The sequence below is a fragment of the Hippoglossus hippoglossus genome, chromosome 17 (assembly GCF_009819705.1).
Source record: "Hippoglossus hippoglossus isolate fHipHip1 chromosome 17, fHipHip1.pri, whole genome shotgun sequence".
NCBI classification, from domain to species: domain Eukaryota; kingdom Metazoa; phylum Chordata; class Actinopteri; order Pleuronectiformes; family Pleuronectidae; genus Hippoglossus; species Hippoglossus hippoglossus.
The window spans coordinates 22,978,330-22,994,304 of record NC_047167.1 but is presented as its reverse complement, the minus strand read 5'-3'; the positions used below and the strand labels follow the sequence as shown (position 1 = coordinate 22,994,304).

Here is a 15,975-nt window from a genome sequence, read left to right as displayed (position 1 = left end):
GGAGGTCATCTGTCCCTGCGCCAGCTCCCCCGAGGCGCTCACTGTGGCTATAAGGAGGTACAGACTCTCCTCATCTGGGTCTTTTTAGTTCCAGTGCACATGTTTAAAATCACAAACCAAACAAGGTTCATCCGACGCTAATTTCAGACACATGAAGACAGCGCTGTTTCCTACTTCCACTCCGTCCCAGTCTGAATTTAACTTATTTAAAGTCCCGACTTTACAGATTTGTGGCTTTTGAAAGTCTTACAACCTTTAATCCTCTTTCATCGTCTGTAGCTCAACATGTAAACTCACTGAAGCAGCTGTCGTTCACATGTTGGCTGTAAGTTTTGCTTCAGGATGTTAATTACAACACTATAAAAGCTTTGTGTGTGTGTGTGTGTGTCGGTGTGTGTGTGTGTGTCGGTGTGTGTGTGTGTGTGTGTCGGTGTTGTGCAGTAATTAACTCGCTGACTCACACATTTCAGCCGAAGTTTAACAACATTCTCCCTGAAATGTTGTCACATGTTTTCACATATTGTCACTTCACAGGAAACGTTCATTTCAATCGTCTAAAAGGCTAATTTTGTTTTGAAAAAGACAAACTCATAAGTACCACAATAGTAAAGTTTATTAAACAATTGTAATTAACCCCCTATCTGACGATGTCTCCTCGCCGCCCCCTGCAGGCCGTTGGAGGAGGGCAGCACCCCCCCTGGTCGTGGCGTGTTGTCCATGCAGGGTCTGAGTCACGGTGTGATCCGGGTGGACTCGGAGGAGAAGCTGTCGGTTCTCACGCTGCAGGACGTCGGCTCCGTCATGCCCGGAGGTGAGATCCACCTGCTGCTGCTCCCACTCACAAACCACAGTCTGTTGACTCACCTCCTCCAGACCTTTCTGTCTTTTCTTAACTTCTTTCTTCATTGCTTCCTCTGATTGAGTCTGACAGCTCCTCTCATGTTACTCAGGTGTTTGAGTAAAGAATCTCTCTCTCCGTAGCCATGATGTGCGTCGTGAGGCTCGAAGGTGTTCCTCAGCTCTGCAAAACCGATGAGATCGGAGAGTTGTGCGTTTGTACTGTCGCCACGGGAACCTCCTATTACGGCCTGGCTGGCATGACCAAGAACACCTTTGAGGTGAGAGCGTGAAAGCTTTTTTTTTTTTTACTTGTCTCACCTTCCTGTCTTTGCTTAAAAGCCTCAGACTTGAAACCGGACTGTGCTTCCTCCCAGGTTTTCCCCATGTCCAACAACGGGGCCCCCGTCAGTGAGTTTCCCTTCACCCGGACCGGCCTGCTGGGCTTCATTGGACCTGGAGGCCTGATCTTTGCTGCAGGGAAGATGGACGGTCTGATGGTGGTCGCGGGGCGTCGGCACAACGCTGACGACATCGTTGCCACTGCGCTCGCCGTGGAGCCCATGAAGTTCGTCTACAGGGGACGGTAAGTGTTTCCTGCCGGCGCCAGTCCTTCAGATGCTCTTTCACCTCCGGTCGTCACTTCTCACAGCGTCTCGACAGATGCTTCTCTTTACTGTAGTCTTATTTCTTTCTGCTTTTATTCAGGTTTATAATTTAGATTTTGTGACGACGATTGCCAGGAGCCCCGAGGTGGTTCTAACTGTGTGTGTGTGTGTGTGTGTTTTGCAGGATAGCAGTGTTCTCCATCACGGTGCTCCATGACGAGCGGATCGTGGTCGTGGCTGAGCAGCGGCCGGACTCCACCGAGGAGGACAGCTTCCAGTGGATGAGCCGAGTTCTGCAGGTAAACTATTAAAAACACGGAGACTTGCTCACATCGTATTGACTGAATCCTTTGAATCTGTTCTAACAAGGTTTTCATTGTGAAATATTTACACACACACACACACACACACACACACACACACACACACACACACACACACACACACACACACACACACTGTGCTGTACAGCCACGCTTTGCAGATTAAACCTCAGTCTAAACTCCAGATCTCTCTAAGCCGGGTGGAGACTGTGGTGAAACTATAAAAGCCGTCCGCATATTTACGACCGCGATGAAACCAAATCTCTCCGGTTTCTGTCACATTCACAGAAACGGCCCCTGAATTATTTTTTCTGTTTTAACGAAGCTGTTTCAGTGTTTTCAACAGAGGCCGATATGATGTCACATCACGTGACGGCTCTGGGGGAAGATGTGAATGATTTGACATTTAGGATTTTATATGTTCAGGTGTAACCTTCCACGCTCAAAACCTTAACTGCTTCTAACTGTGACTTCCCAGGCGATAGACGGCATCCACCAGGTGGGGGTGTACTGCCTGGCTCTGGTGCCCTCCAACACTCTGCCCAAGACTCCCCTGGGTGGCATCCACCTGTCGGAGACCAAGCAGCTCTTCCTGGAGGGGGCGCTGCACCCGTGCAACGTGCTCATGTGCCCGCACACCTGCGTCATCAACCTGCCCAAACCGCGGCAGAAGCAGCCAGGTAGAGTGTGGATGTGTGAGAGTGTGTGATGGTGCGACGGTACGTGGGACGACCGCCGAGGACGTTAGCTTTCACGTTTTTGATCCGTTCAGTCGTTTGTTTGTCAGCAGGATTACGTAAAAACTGCTGAACTGATTTCCACGAATCTTGGTGGAAACGAGCAACATCTTTTGACGTTCACTGACTTCGTATAAAATAATTTACGGATCTTAAACGGGTTGAAAATGTTGTATCACGATTATGTTATACGATTATAAATTATCACGGTTATCAGTATTATAGCAGTCAGGTTAAAACATGCTGAAAACGAAAAAAAAACTACAGATACACAAAGTGAAGTTTTATCTTTAAATATTATTTAAAAATAGTGATTTAGCAAATGTGGAACATTAACAGAAGGAAGGATTTTGCGAAAGAGGTTTTAGTTTGACAGTGAAAGATTCGTTATGCAGGTTTTAAATGAAACAACCATTGTGAACAGAGTCTGTGCACGTGTGAGTCTGTGCACGTGACATTAAAAACACAAAACGAGCAGTGGACGATCTGAAGTGAAACTGGTGTTACCTTTTCATCCCTGACAGAAAAACTCATCTCAAGCAGCTCAGTCTCAATCTCACATCACTTATTTCTCTTCCTGTCTCACCCGTCACCCTCCTCTTCCTCCTCTTCCTCCTCTTCCTCAGAGATCGGTCCTGCGTCTGTGATGGTCGGGAACCTGGTGTCGGGGAAGAGGATCGCTCAGGCCAGCGGCAGAGATCTGGGTCAGATCGAAGACAATGACCAGGCAAGGAAGGTGTGTGTGAGCGGGGGTGTGCTGGTTTTCACCACCACCATCATCTTCATCATCATATCATCTTCATCAACACTCACACTCTTGCCACACTCATTTGTCATCATGTCGGTGTCATCACACGGCAGCTACATGTTGCTTTGAAGGAGACGTGTGATATTTTCCTCAGTGTTTCTCTTCTCTAGAGTTCTGTAGGTTTTTTGTGAATGTAAAAGTTCTGCAAAGTTTAAATCAGAACAGACTGGGTTTATCAGGACGGGGCTCTTAAAGAGACAGGAGCTAAAACCAAGTGTTTGAGACGGAGGCTGAAGAGAGGAGCTGCAGCGATGGACAGTTTGAGGAGAGTGACATTTGAAAGAAAACGGCGAAGTCTGATTTGAGCGAGAGCAACAGGCGGTGAGCGCTGCACACAGAACTGATGTTCGTCTCGTGCTGAAAACGATGATTCATCAGTTACAGCGTCTGGCGGCGGCGTCTGGCGGCGGCGGCAGCGGCGGCGGCGGCCTCCCTCGCTCTGTCCACTCTAATGAGAAGAGACGGGCCCCAGACGATAACGACGCACCGTGAGACGGCAGCAGCCGCGCTCACCACACGCTGCCAGTGCGGCTGTTCCACTGCATGTGAATGAGGGAAGAAAAAAAAGAATGTCAAAATTTTACAACAATAAATACTCAACGCTTCTGGCTTCACAGTTGCCAGGGCAACAGCAGACATGGCCTCTGCCGCAGTTTGAGAAAAAGGTTCAGGTTTTCTCTCTTGTCTGGATCTGACAAGTGAACGGGAGGAAGTTCACGAACAGTTTTACTTCAAAAAGAAAAGCTCTGAATGCTGCGTACTCTCTCAAGGTCTCTGTTGTTGTTTGTCGTCGGGTCAGAAGGTCGAACCTCGTTCAGAAACCGCTGCAGCCGCCTGCTCCTGCGTCTGCTGAAGGTGGATCCGGTTCAGGGGAAGAACAGAAGCTCACTCTCTGAACCATCAACACCAGATCATTCCTTCATCCGTCGGCTCATCCATCCATCACCGTTGGCGTGACTGCATGTTTCTGAGGCAAACCCCGCCCACCTCCCTCCAAGTCCATCCCTCTGAAAACCGAGCCCTCTGTGTGAATGAGTTGGTTTTGTTGTGTGTGTTTTTTCGGTGTAAAATGGGATTTACCCCGAATTTACCCCTTGACGTACGAAAAGAAACTCGTCCGTTTTAAACCATGTAAACGTTGATAATAGCAATACATCCACTAGAGGGCAGAGCAGAGTCGAGACGGTGAGTAGGTTGTGATAACGTTCCTCTTCCGAAAGAGACAAAATCGACCAAAGTAAAAGACGCTCGTAGTTTCTGGCAAAGTCGCAATCTTCACTATTGTTGAAATTTCTTCCTTGTGTCCAAACGGTCATCTCGCTTGAACTAGTGGCTGCACTGCCCCCTACAATTTCAGGTGGTACTGCTCCATTTCGTCACTTTCATCAGTATCCGTAAGCTTTCAGAAGACGTGCACAATGTTGGAGGAAATGAACGCAGAGTACGAACAGAAGGCTCCGTCCTTTTCTGTATTTGGATCCAACCTTGAGCATAAATGAGCCTTTGCACGTTTACACGGTCAAACACTCATCAGACGGAAACGACGGAACCAACACGTGAAGCTTGGTTCAGACGTTCAGGTGTGAAAACGGCCTTAAATGAGAATGAATCATTCCCACTCTTTTTAATAAAACGTGATCCTGGGATTTCTGTTGCTAAATTACCTGAAGGGGAGAAATTAAACTTCTTAAAATACTTTCCTTTGGGCGCTTGGAGAGATGATCGTACACGACCGACAACGGAGTGGCAGAATTCAACACCAGCGCTCACTGACGGATAAAATTCAAGTGACGAGATCAGATTTCTATCTACACCCTGGAATTCAACAAGAACACACACACACACACACACACACACACACACACACACACACACACACACACACACACACACACACTCTCTCACTCTCACTCTCTCTCTAAGTGCAAACAGAGGCTCTTTGTGGTGGTTCACTTGCCGGCCCTCTCTCACAGAGATAACGTGGCTTTTACCAGCAGGCAGGTTCCAGTTTGTTTTATCTCAGGCTTCACAGCATCTGTTACACAAAACACACAAACCACCAAATGGCTGAAATCTACCAGTAACATCTGGATGATTGGTTGTGGATGATGTGAAATGATTTCTGGCTCCAGATGTGTTAAATCTGCACAAATCTCAGAGGCTTAGTTAGAACCTGAAGTGGAGCTGCTACAGAGCTCTGGTCGGCAGTTTGTTCAAATTGTATTAATATCGAACGTATCTCTCGTCCGAATCGCACCAAATTCGACACTGCACTTCCTCGGGCCTCTAACAACACACACGACGAGTATGAAGCTGAGAGAAGGAATAGTTCCTGAGATATGTGAGTCACATACACACAGATTCTTAGCATTATTACAGAGTGTTTCAGGTTATTTCTTGCCAAAGTCCCTTTGTGTATTTGAATGATCATCAATATGCACCGTACTCGGTGATTCAGCTGACGTCGTTGGGCTCATACATGTGCGGTCATGGAGCCATGAGGCGTTTAGGAGAACAGCCCCCCCCCCCAAGCTCTTCATGTTAATGTATGAGGAAAAGTGTAAAGGAAGCAGACTTGGATTTGCTGCGATGAAAAGTTTCATGAAAGCTCAGAGTCGAGCCGACAAGCAGCCGAGTGATGTTTTTCATCGAGTGGGAGAAAAGCCGTCTTTACATCTTTTCACCCCAGAGATTCGTGCATGAAGCTGTTTCGTCAGCCAGCGGCTTGTAAGGCTGAAACCGGAAACTTTGCATGGTGAAGAGCTGAGTGATGTTTTCAACAGGCTCCACCACTTAAAGAATCACTGAGAAGCTGGTTCCACATGAGAACCCTATATTTCTATTACTCCGTTCATTAGTACTTTCACTTAATAATTCATCTTTTACCTTTAATTAAAACATATTTGTGTTGAAAGCAGAGAAAAGTCTTGAGAAATAGAGGTTCATCTGCTCTGCGGTCGGTGACTCTGGATGTTGAGTCCGCACGCACGCACGCACGCACGCACGCACGCACACACACACACACACACACACACACACACACACACACACACACACACACACACACACACACACACACACACACACACACACACACCCTCCCTCCCTCCCTCCCTCCCTCCCTGCAATTCACCGCTCGGCAGTAAATAGTGAAAGATTCATGAGGCCAGAAACCAACTCTTCTCTCTCGCTTGATCCGTTCTCTCAACTCAGAATTTGTGGCAGTACGTATAAAATAATAACAACAACAAAAAACATTTGAATGTTGGATGCCAGTTACTATGACAACGGCCAAAGCTTCGCGTCTGCCCCGATTAGCTCCACCCACCAGGAAAAGTGAGTCCGAGAATGATCATTGTCGATAAATAAAGAGAAAAGAGAAGTTGTTGTCACATTAAATTCTGATGATGTTTTTACAGTGATTCTTAGCTGCTCTGTTGCCTTCTACATATGCTCAGGATTGTGTGTGTGTGTGTGTGCGTGTGCGTGTGCGTGTGTGCGTCACCCAGTCTCACTGTTCCTGTGTCCCTGCTTGTGTCTTCCAGTTCCTCTTCCTGTCTGAGGTGTTGCAGTGGAGAGCCCAGACCACGCCGGACCACGTCCTGTACACACTGCTCAACTCCAGAGTAAGACCTGTCTGCACCATTGTGTGGTTTCACACTCATGTTTGTGCGCTTTTGCACCGTGGGCTTTTATTGTTAATTATTTCAGTGCTGAAAACTCTCAAAGCCTCCAAAGCATTTGTTATTTGACGACTGTAGAATATTAGTGAACACAAAACACAAGGGTTGCATTGGTGTAATATAACATGACCCGTTTATTGAGTGTCGGATTCTTTAAAACACAAAATAACCTGAAAGATAACTTTTAATACTTTATAATTACTTGATAACTTGTTTAGTCGTCTCAATTTCATCTGTTAAATCTTATTTTTGTGGCGACCCCCAGAAATGATCTTGTGAACCCTCAGTTTGAGAATCACTGTTCAAAAGGAATTTCTCACATAAAGTGCAACCAGAGCTAAAAACAATATCCTAATAGATGTGGAGGTGCATTTATTTCTTCTTATAGGTGAATATGAAAACAGGCACTTGTGATAAAAGTGAATTCAATGTCAGATTGTCAACAGTTGCTCTGTGGATTGTTTTTAACTTGAGATGCAGTAAAGATCCAAATATTTCACCTAGGAACAGAAAACTAGATCAGACATTTGCTTTAATATTTGTGTGTCTGTTTTTGTTTTTTATTAGCGTGCAATGACGAAATTCAAGTTAAAAAAAACAATGAAATTGTTTGTTTGTGTGTTTATGGAGACGGGATTGATGGTTGTGTGGTTGTGTGTGAACTGGCTCCGTGTGACAGATAGTTTGCATAATCGCAATATGACTCGCCGGTTTGTTTACAGCTGTTTGGTGCCGAGACGCTGCCACAGAAAATAGGACTTGACATATGCTGATACACACTGATGATTGAATGTGTCAATCGTGTGTGTGTGTGTGTGTGTGTGTGTGTGTGTGTGTGTGTGTGTGTGTGTGTGTGTGTGTGTGTGTGTGTGTGTCCCTCCAGGGTACAATAGCCAGCTCTCTGACTTGCGTCCAGCTGCATAAGCGAGCAGAGAAGATCGCCGCCATGCTGGCTGAACGGGGCCACCTGCAGGACGGAGACCACGTCGCACTGGTCTACCCTCCAGGTAACCAGTCACCTCCCTTTCAGATCTGCCTTGTTTTCGTCCTCTCGCTCTTCATCACATTAAACGTTTGAACCTGGGAGTCGATTCCTCTCCTCCCATCTCTTCCTCCCACTTTAACTTCCTGTGGTAGATAACGCGACTAACTGTACTTTGCACGATCCAGTATTGTATAATCCCCCCTGCACGAATACACCACAGCAAACTCTCCATCCTCCTCCGCCTCCAGGTATCGACCTCGTCGTGGCGTTTTACGGCTGCCTTTACGCCGGCTGCGTGCCGATCACGGTGCGACCGCCTCACCTGCAGAACATCTCCACCACGCTGCCCACCGTCAAGATGATCGTCGAGGTAAAATCACTGTCCTGCCTTTACCTGATGTATTAATGATGTGTGAGATAGTTTCAAACTTATATTTGGGTTGCCCTGGTGACCTTTTAGGCCGTTGAAGGTGACCAGTTTGTGTTTGAGTCCACAGAACACTTTTCAGGGGTAAAGGGCAAACAGCGTTACAGCAGAATCCAATACAATTGAAGTAAATGCCTCCATACTGCTCCTGTGGTGTCATCCAAGTGTCCACAAGCCCAGACATTCAAATTCGACTCGAAACTGCGTCATTTACACAAAGTTTTAAAACTAAATGTCCTCTGATATCTTCTAACGTGAGTTCTCGGGAGAACTGTTGCAGTTATATATATATATATATAACTGTATATAGGATATCAAAGGACATTTGGTTTAAAAACTTGGTGTAAATGTCGCAGTTTCGAGTCGAATTTGAATGTAACAACAAAATATCTGAGCACAGTTTGAGCAAGTCAAAGCTCAAGCTGCGGCGCTGAGAGCGAGCGCAGGGTTTTGAGTGAGAGAGAAATCTGAACCCCACAACATCTGTTTTCTTAAATAGATGACGTAAAATCTCATTAATTAACATTTTCCGGTTGGAAATATGCGCTTGATGATTCTTTTAATCTTGGTTTAGAATAAGTCTTCTGTTAATTGAACCACGCTGACCCTCATCAGTCGCTCTACACGCCAGAGGCCCTGAGCTCACGGCTTCTGTTTCTCTGCTGTGAATCTCACAGGAAGTGATGTAGTGGGTTTGGAGATCACATGACATGATGTTGTGTGGTGTTGGATTAGATTGAGGTTGTCGGTTGTGTGCGGTGCAGGTGAGCCGGTCGGTGTGTATGATGACCACACAGCTCATCTCCAAGCTGCTGCGGTCGAAGGAAGCCTCGGCCGCCGTGGACGTCCGGACCTGGCCGCCTGTCCTGGACACAGGTACACGCACTGAAAGCAGCTTCTGTGATCAGAGAGCGAAACTAAGACAAACTCAAAGTGAACAAAGTGCTGAATCTGTGGGAAGATCACGAAACAACCTGACTGTCACTCATACCTCCACCGAAACTGAGTAAACCCACAGATTGTCTTGTTCTTATAGTAGAAAAATGAAAAAAGAAAATCCTGAATCTGCACCAACATTGAATGGGTTCCTCTCAGGTTCCTCTCAGGTTCCTCTCAGGTTCCATCCCAACGCCCAGTTTGGTGGAAATCGGCAAATTTTTACGAAATATTACTGTAAAATAAAACATACAAACACATTTGGGTGAAAACACAACCTTCTAGGTGGAGGTAGAGTTTATCAATCAATCAATCACATTTTATCTTTACAGCTAAAAAAAAACCTTTAAAACGTGAAACTGTGAAAAAGCTGTAGAAACCTGAGAGAGCCACATGTGAGGGATTCGTCTCCCGGGACGGACAGAAGAGAAACAGAGCATCAACTAAACTAAAACTAAATCTGACTCTACTGTTTTTATTGCTACACTGAAGATATGGAAATAACACTGTGCTACTGTCATGGCTGAGTTGTGTTGATGGTGATTTTTCTCTTCAGACGATTTGCCAAAGAAGAAACCTCCTCTGCTGTATAAACCGTCCAACCCCGACACCCTGGCCTACCTGGACTTCAGCGTCTCCACCACTGGCATGCTCGCCGGAGTCAAGGTGAACGCACGCACACGCACGCCTCCTAACACTGATCCAACGTGTCTTCGTTAAACACGCGTATGTAATATGCCACTTCTGCTCGAAAAACAAAAAGGAGAGGTCATGAGTCAACACCTTTTTTTGTGTGTGTGTGTGCATGTGCGTGTGCGTGCGCTGCAGATGTCTCACACAGCCACCAGTGCCTTCTGCCGCTCCATCAAGCTGCAGTGCGAGCTTTACCCGTCCAGAGAGGTCGCCATCTGTCTGGACCCCTACTGCGGCCTGGGCTTCGTCCTCTGGTGCCTTTGCAGGTTAGACACACACACACGCACACAAACACACACACGCACACAAACACGCAAGCAAGTCAGTCTAAGCTGTCAATTATGACGTTCTATCTATCATCAAATAACTGAAACTTGAACATCAGTGTGAAAAGAACGACCAAAAAATGACAGAAAACATCTTCGACAAACATTTATTTAACAGAAGCTTTGACTTTTGAGTTTGGTCCATCTCCCATCTGCTAACATGGAGGAGGAGGGGTTTATGACCTATACTGCAACCAGCCACCAGGGGGAGATCAAGATGTTTTGGCTTCACTTTACGGATCTGTCGTCCATCTTTATTAACAGTCTGTGGTTTTATCCCGTTAGCTACAATTAGCTTGTTTTCAGGAAACTGTTCAGGTGCTTCATGGAATCCCGGCTTTTTATGAATGAACAGCTGAGTGATGATTATTCAATGCAGCGCTAAATCTTTCCCATCATCAGCACAACATAATCCGTCCGTGCTCAGGTCTGGTGTCTCTCTGCAGTGTGTACTCAGGTCACCAGTCCATCCTGATCCCTCCCTCCGAGCTGGAGGTGAACCCGGCTCTCTGGCTCTCCGCTGTCAGTCAGTACAAAGTCCGTGACACCTTCTGCTCCTACAGCGTCATGGAGCTGTGCACCAAAGGCCTGGGCCTGCAGACCGACTCACTGAAGGTAAGGAGGGGAGCTTTTTATCGTGCACAACAAACTGAGCCTCTGAAGACATCATCGGTTCTCACCGTCCGTCCTTCCTTGTCCCCTTCAGTCTCGAGGCTTGGACTTGTCTCGCGTGAGGACCTGTGTGGTCGTAGCGGAGGAGCGTCCCAGGATAGCCCTGACGCAGTCCTTCTCCAAGCTCTTCAAGGACCTGGGCCTCCACCCTCGAGCCGTCAGCACTTCCTTCGGCTGCAGGGTCAACCTGGCCATCTGCCTGCAGGTCAGTCCGACTCTCGCCTCCGTCCTCTGGACTTTACTTTGCCTCCGTTTCACTGTTGCACGACTGGGGACGTTTCTTGGTTTGACGTTCTGGCTGCTGTTGGAATCGTGCGTTACCCCCCCCTGAGAAACGAGCTGTTCTCATTCTTTATGAGCTTATGAATGACGACCAGCTGAGTTTGTGATTGTGTGTTTGAACCCATCCATCCTTTTTAAAACTTTTTAGTTTATGACCTTAACTGCAGCCAGCCACCAGGGGGCGATCAAGATGCATTGGCTTCACTTATGGGATCTGCCATGTCGTCCATGTGTATTTACAGTCTATGGGTGAAACATGTCCTGGGCCTGTTTGACTCTGTTGGACGAACTGATGGATTTTTGAATTGTTCTTTGTGGGAACGACGTTCTAATCAAGTGTCGAAGCCACAGAACTTCAATTTGTTTGATTCTCCGCGTTAATCGGCTGAATGGAACCTGTTCATCGGCTAATTTCTGGTTCTGCAAGTGTAAAAACATCATTCTTAGGGTTTTATAAATATGCCGCAGCAGACGTGTGGTTTTCAGACAGCAGCATCGTCCAGAGAGAAAACGACCTCAGTCAATAGTTTATTCTATTTTCTCTCGTCCAGAAAAACGTTCACTCAGATTTCTCTCTGCGTGTCTCATCCTTTCATTTCAAGCCGATCACTGCTTCTACACATCAACTATGATTTTCAGCTTTCAGTGGATTATTTGCAGGTTCATCTAAAAATAAATAAAAGTCTTAAGTTTCATCTGCTGCGGATAATTGAATTAAAGTTACTGTCCGAGGTTTTATTGAATATTTCTGTTATTATCTCCATTAGTTTGTTCAATGTTGAGCAGCTCGACTCAGACATGATATCAGACTGAACTTTTTCTTTCTGTTGGCTGTAAATGACCAAATTAACATTGGGCTTAAAAACCTGCTTTGATTTTTATTTTTTATGACGGATTTCGACAATGTTGAAGAAAAACAATTCAGAGAAATGTTGTAATATTACGATAAACTCATTGTTTTATAAGAATAACGTCGTAATATCATGAGAAAAAGACGGGATTTTACTTGAAGAAAAGTTGTAATTTAACACAAAGTTTAATATCATGAGGAAAAGTTGTAATGTTATAAAAACACTAAAAATTTTTATGAGAAGAAATGTCATAATTTTACAAGAATAAAGTTGAAATATAACGTCTTGTTTTCTCGTAATATTACGACTTTATTCTTGAAATTGCAGATTGTTTTCCTCTTCAACGTGGCCCTAAGACGCCGTCGTAGTTTCTTTGAGTTTTCCATCTTGACGTTTTTTTTCCTCCCTCTTCCTCCTTGTTTTTATGCATAACCACACCCACATATCTCATCCATGGTTATGTCTCCACCCTCCTTCCTTCCCCCTTTACTTTCCTCCTCCTCCTCCTCCGCCCCTCTTTGCTGCTGTAGCCTCACAGGCTGGGAAAGCTTGCCGACCAGGTAGGGAACCGACCCCCCCACCCCAGTCACCACCACTACACCCACTGCTCGTCAGCACATCACCCATCAGCTGGCTTTAGGTTGTAGTTTGAGGGAACTGGGAGAAAACGCAGTGGCCTTGATTGTGCCGTCATCACCAGCGGTGTTTTACGGCCTTTCTACAAAAATCTATTCCTAAAAGTCTAAAAGTCCACATCGAAGAACAGCTCCTCCAAAAGGACTCAAGTCCAAGTAAAACATACTTTACTCAGGTACAAGTATCAAAGTACAGGCTCTGAAGTTACATTGATATGGTTCAAAGAAGATTCCACTTAAATCACTGTGACTCCAAATCGAATAGAAAACTAAAAACAGGTTAAATCATGAGGATGAGACGTGACCGATCTGTTGAATGGAGTTTTCTTCGTTTAAATCAGACCAGAGGTGGAAAGTGTTTTGTTTGTTCTGCGTCGTCGTCGTTATCAGGGTCGTCGCTGACTCGTCACTTCCTTCCATGTTGTTTCTATTGGTCCAAGACATCTGAGACATCTGAGCCACGCCTCCTCTCGTCTGTCTCGTCTTCATACGTCTTTGACGTCGTGTTACGATCTGCAACGATAGATGCACAACAAGGAATCGTCTTTTCTGCGTTAATGTCCGATGTTGGGAAGGTGGATCTCGATGATGCAAAATAAAAAATAAAAAAGGATAATTCATCTCAAATGCATTAAAACAAAAGTAACGAGCCTGTTTTGAAAATGCGAGGAGTAGAAAGTTCATATATTTCTGTTCAAAAGTCGAGTAAAAGTTCAATGTCGTCAGAAAAATAAAAGTCAAGGACAGATACGTGAAAGAAACAGTAAGGGTGAGGGTTTGAGAGAGGGGTCATGAAAATGATCCGTCCTCTGTGGACATGTCTTTGCAAAATGCTGCCAAATATTACGTGAAGAACTTTGAAGTGTGACAAAGACGAGATCGGATTGAAAAGTCTTTAAACCCACCTCAGTCGGCTGCTGCTCCTCGGCCTCCGACACCCAGCATGCCGCTGGGTGTCGGGTGCTGGGCTCTCTGGAGGGAACAGGGGGATGGTGGGGGGCGATGGGGGGGGAGGTTCTGATCTCTTTTTCCACCGTCTTGATCTTTTCTCTCTCACTTCTCACATTTAGCTGACACCTGTAGTCCACACATCGTGATTTTATTTACGTATTTATCTGGAGTTTTTATGCACAAGGATCTAATCACTGAAACCTTTCCTCCATCTTGCTTTTCCCCCGACTTGGTTTCACTCTTTTATTTCCTCTTAAAGGAGACATACGAAGCTTTTCTTATCTTTCCTCTGGCGTGTTGCGTAGTTTGTTTGTGAATATTAAGATACGCCAGTGTACGAGCCAATACAGAATCCTGATGTCATGTGACACACTTACGTAATGCCACGCACCAGAAGCCTTTGACCAATGACAACACAGAGAGGCCGCTAGCCAATCAGAGAAGACTGGGCTTCATCCGGAGGGGGGAGGAGCTAAAACCAAGTGTTTGAGACAGCAGCTGCAGCACTGGACAGTCTGAGGAAAGATGTTTTCTGAACATTAGAGCGTGAACATTTCAAGTGATAACAATAAGTAAAATAATTAACCTGAATATGAGCAGGATATGTCTCCTTTAAAAAGTTCGGAAATCGGATGGTGTTGGTTTTATTCTTTCACTTCTTTTTCCTTCCTTTTAATCCGTGTTTAGTTTGGCTGATTTCCGTCATAAACCACTCCCACATCGTTCCCTCCGCCCTTTTGTGAATGTCGCAGTTTCTCCATCTTTACTCCCCAAGCTTCTCCCCCCCGCTGTGAAGGGAGAAGCTTGTGTCTGTGAGCACTCGTGCACGAGCAGTAGCCAGCTTCCCCGGTCGCCTGGTAGGAGCAGAAGTAGCTGTAGAGGTTGTGGTGGTGGATGTTGTTGTTTTGCAGTCGTGTGTTAGCATGAGAGAACATCGTTGTGTTGACTCTTTGGTCTCTGGTGATTTTCAGGGCACGTCCGGACCCGACCCCACCACTGTGTTCGTTGACATGAGAGCGCTGCGGCACGACAGGTGAGTCAAACAACACAGAGCTCCAGTCTTGTAATTAACAACTATTTCACTACATGTCATCATTAGGTTTAACATTATTTCAGCTTTTAATCATAATTTACCACCCGGGTGTTTGGAAGTGTTGAGTCAGACATTCGTGGTCGCCAGAGGTTGAATCTCTGCTTTCCACTGAGCGCCACCAACAGGTCAAACTTTCCACCGTCCGACTCTTGACTGAATTCCTGTCGGTCTTGGCTGAGAGTTAGCACAGAAGGCTAACATGTTATCACCCTCCGTGGGAGTGTTTATATGAAATAATTGTGTTTAATCACACGTCAGTTTTATTTATCGTAGTCACCATGATCGTGACGATCCTGGATCTGTTTATGTTTATGATCCTGACACGTGTTTTATTTTCTACTGCTGCCCAGGGTCAGATTAGTAGAGCGGGGGTCACCACACAGCCTGCCGCTGATGGAGTCTGGGAAGGTGAGTGTTTTAATGTGTGTGTGTGTGTGTGTGTGTGTGTCTGTGTGTCTGTGTGTCTGTCTGTGTGTCTGTGTGTGTGTGTGTTATTGCAGACTGTCATTCTGCTCTTTTCTGTTTGAGCAGATTCTACCGGGGGTCCGAATCATCATCGCCAACCCGGAGACCAAGGGACCAATGGGGGAGTCACATCTCGGAGAGGTTTGTCTGAGCTTCAACACGGATCAATTACAATCCTGGTTTTAAACATAAAGATCGCAGACTGTGACACAGAGATGACGATTTCATAGACGTAAGCGACTCATGGAGTCGTTTCAAATTAAATCAGTTGTTGCGACAGAAGTTTTATCGTGTTTGCAGATCTGGGTGCACAGCGGCCACAACGCCAGCGGTTACTTCACCGTGTACGGCGACGAGGCGCTGCAGTCGGACCATTTCAACTCCAGACTCAGCTTCGGGGACACACAAACCATCTGGGCTCGAACCGGGTACCTGGGCTTCCTCCGCAGGACCGAACTCACCGACGCCAGCGGAGGTGAGGATGTGACGGAGCTGATCCGGGCAGTCGGCTCGTCGAATACTGTCCGTGTGTCAAACGATCTATGGTGCAGAGTGAAGTTAGAAAACTTTGTGTTCATCCTACCTGGTTTGATCTGCAATTGTGTGTGTGTGTGTGTGTGTGTGTGTGTGTGTGTGTGTGTGTGTGTGTGTGTGTGTGTGTGT

At 46.1% G+C, this 15,975-nt stretch overlaps 1 protein-coding gene across 5 annotated transcripts in view; it reads left to right on the top strand.

The window, feature by feature from the left end:
- The window catches only part of LOC117778518 (disco-interacting protein 2 homolog C), a 109,108-nt gene that overhangs the window by 91,162 nt on the left and 1,971 nt on the right, over positions 1–15,975 (top strand). For 2 of the 5 annotated variants that reach the window (XM_034614174.1, XM_034614178.1), the window contains exons 17-36: positions 1–57; positions 672–811; positions 982–1,118; positions 1,215–1,423; positions 1,630–1,744; positions 2,247–2,448; positions 3,132–3,241; positions 6,859–6,939; positions 7,880–8,003; positions 8,230–8,351; positions 9,173–9,284; positions 9,901–10,010; positions 10,173–10,303; positions 10,810–10,978; positions 11,070–11,240; positions 12,699–12,728; positions 14,726–14,787; positions 15,198–15,255; positions 15,379–15,453; positions 15,613–15,787. The exon at positions 1–57 is cut by the window's left edge and continues 58 nt beyond it. In XM_034614174.1, coding sequence (XP_034470065.1) covers positions 1–57; positions 672–811; positions 982–1,118; positions 1,215–1,423; positions 1,630–1,744; positions 2,247–2,448; positions 3,132–3,241; positions 6,859–6,939; positions 7,880–8,003; positions 8,230–8,351; positions 9,173–9,284; positions 9,901–10,010; positions 10,173–10,303; positions 10,810–10,978; positions 11,070–11,240; positions 12,699–12,728; positions 14,726–14,787; positions 15,198–15,255; positions 15,379–15,453; positions 15,613–15,787 — 2,390 coding nt within the window. The remainder of the gene's footprint in view (positions 58–671; positions 812–981; positions 1,119–1,214; positions 1,424–1,629; positions 1,745–2,246; positions 2,449–3,131; positions 3,242–6,858; positions 6,940–7,879; positions 8,004–8,229; positions 8,352–9,172; positions 9,285–9,900; positions 10,011–10,172; positions 10,304–10,809; positions 10,979–11,069; positions 11,241–12,698; positions 12,729–14,725; positions 14,788–15,197; positions 15,256–15,378; positions 15,454–15,612; positions 15,788–15,975) is intronic. The other 3 variants (XM_034614175.1, XM_034614176.1, XM_034614177.1) reach the window with 3 other exon arrangements.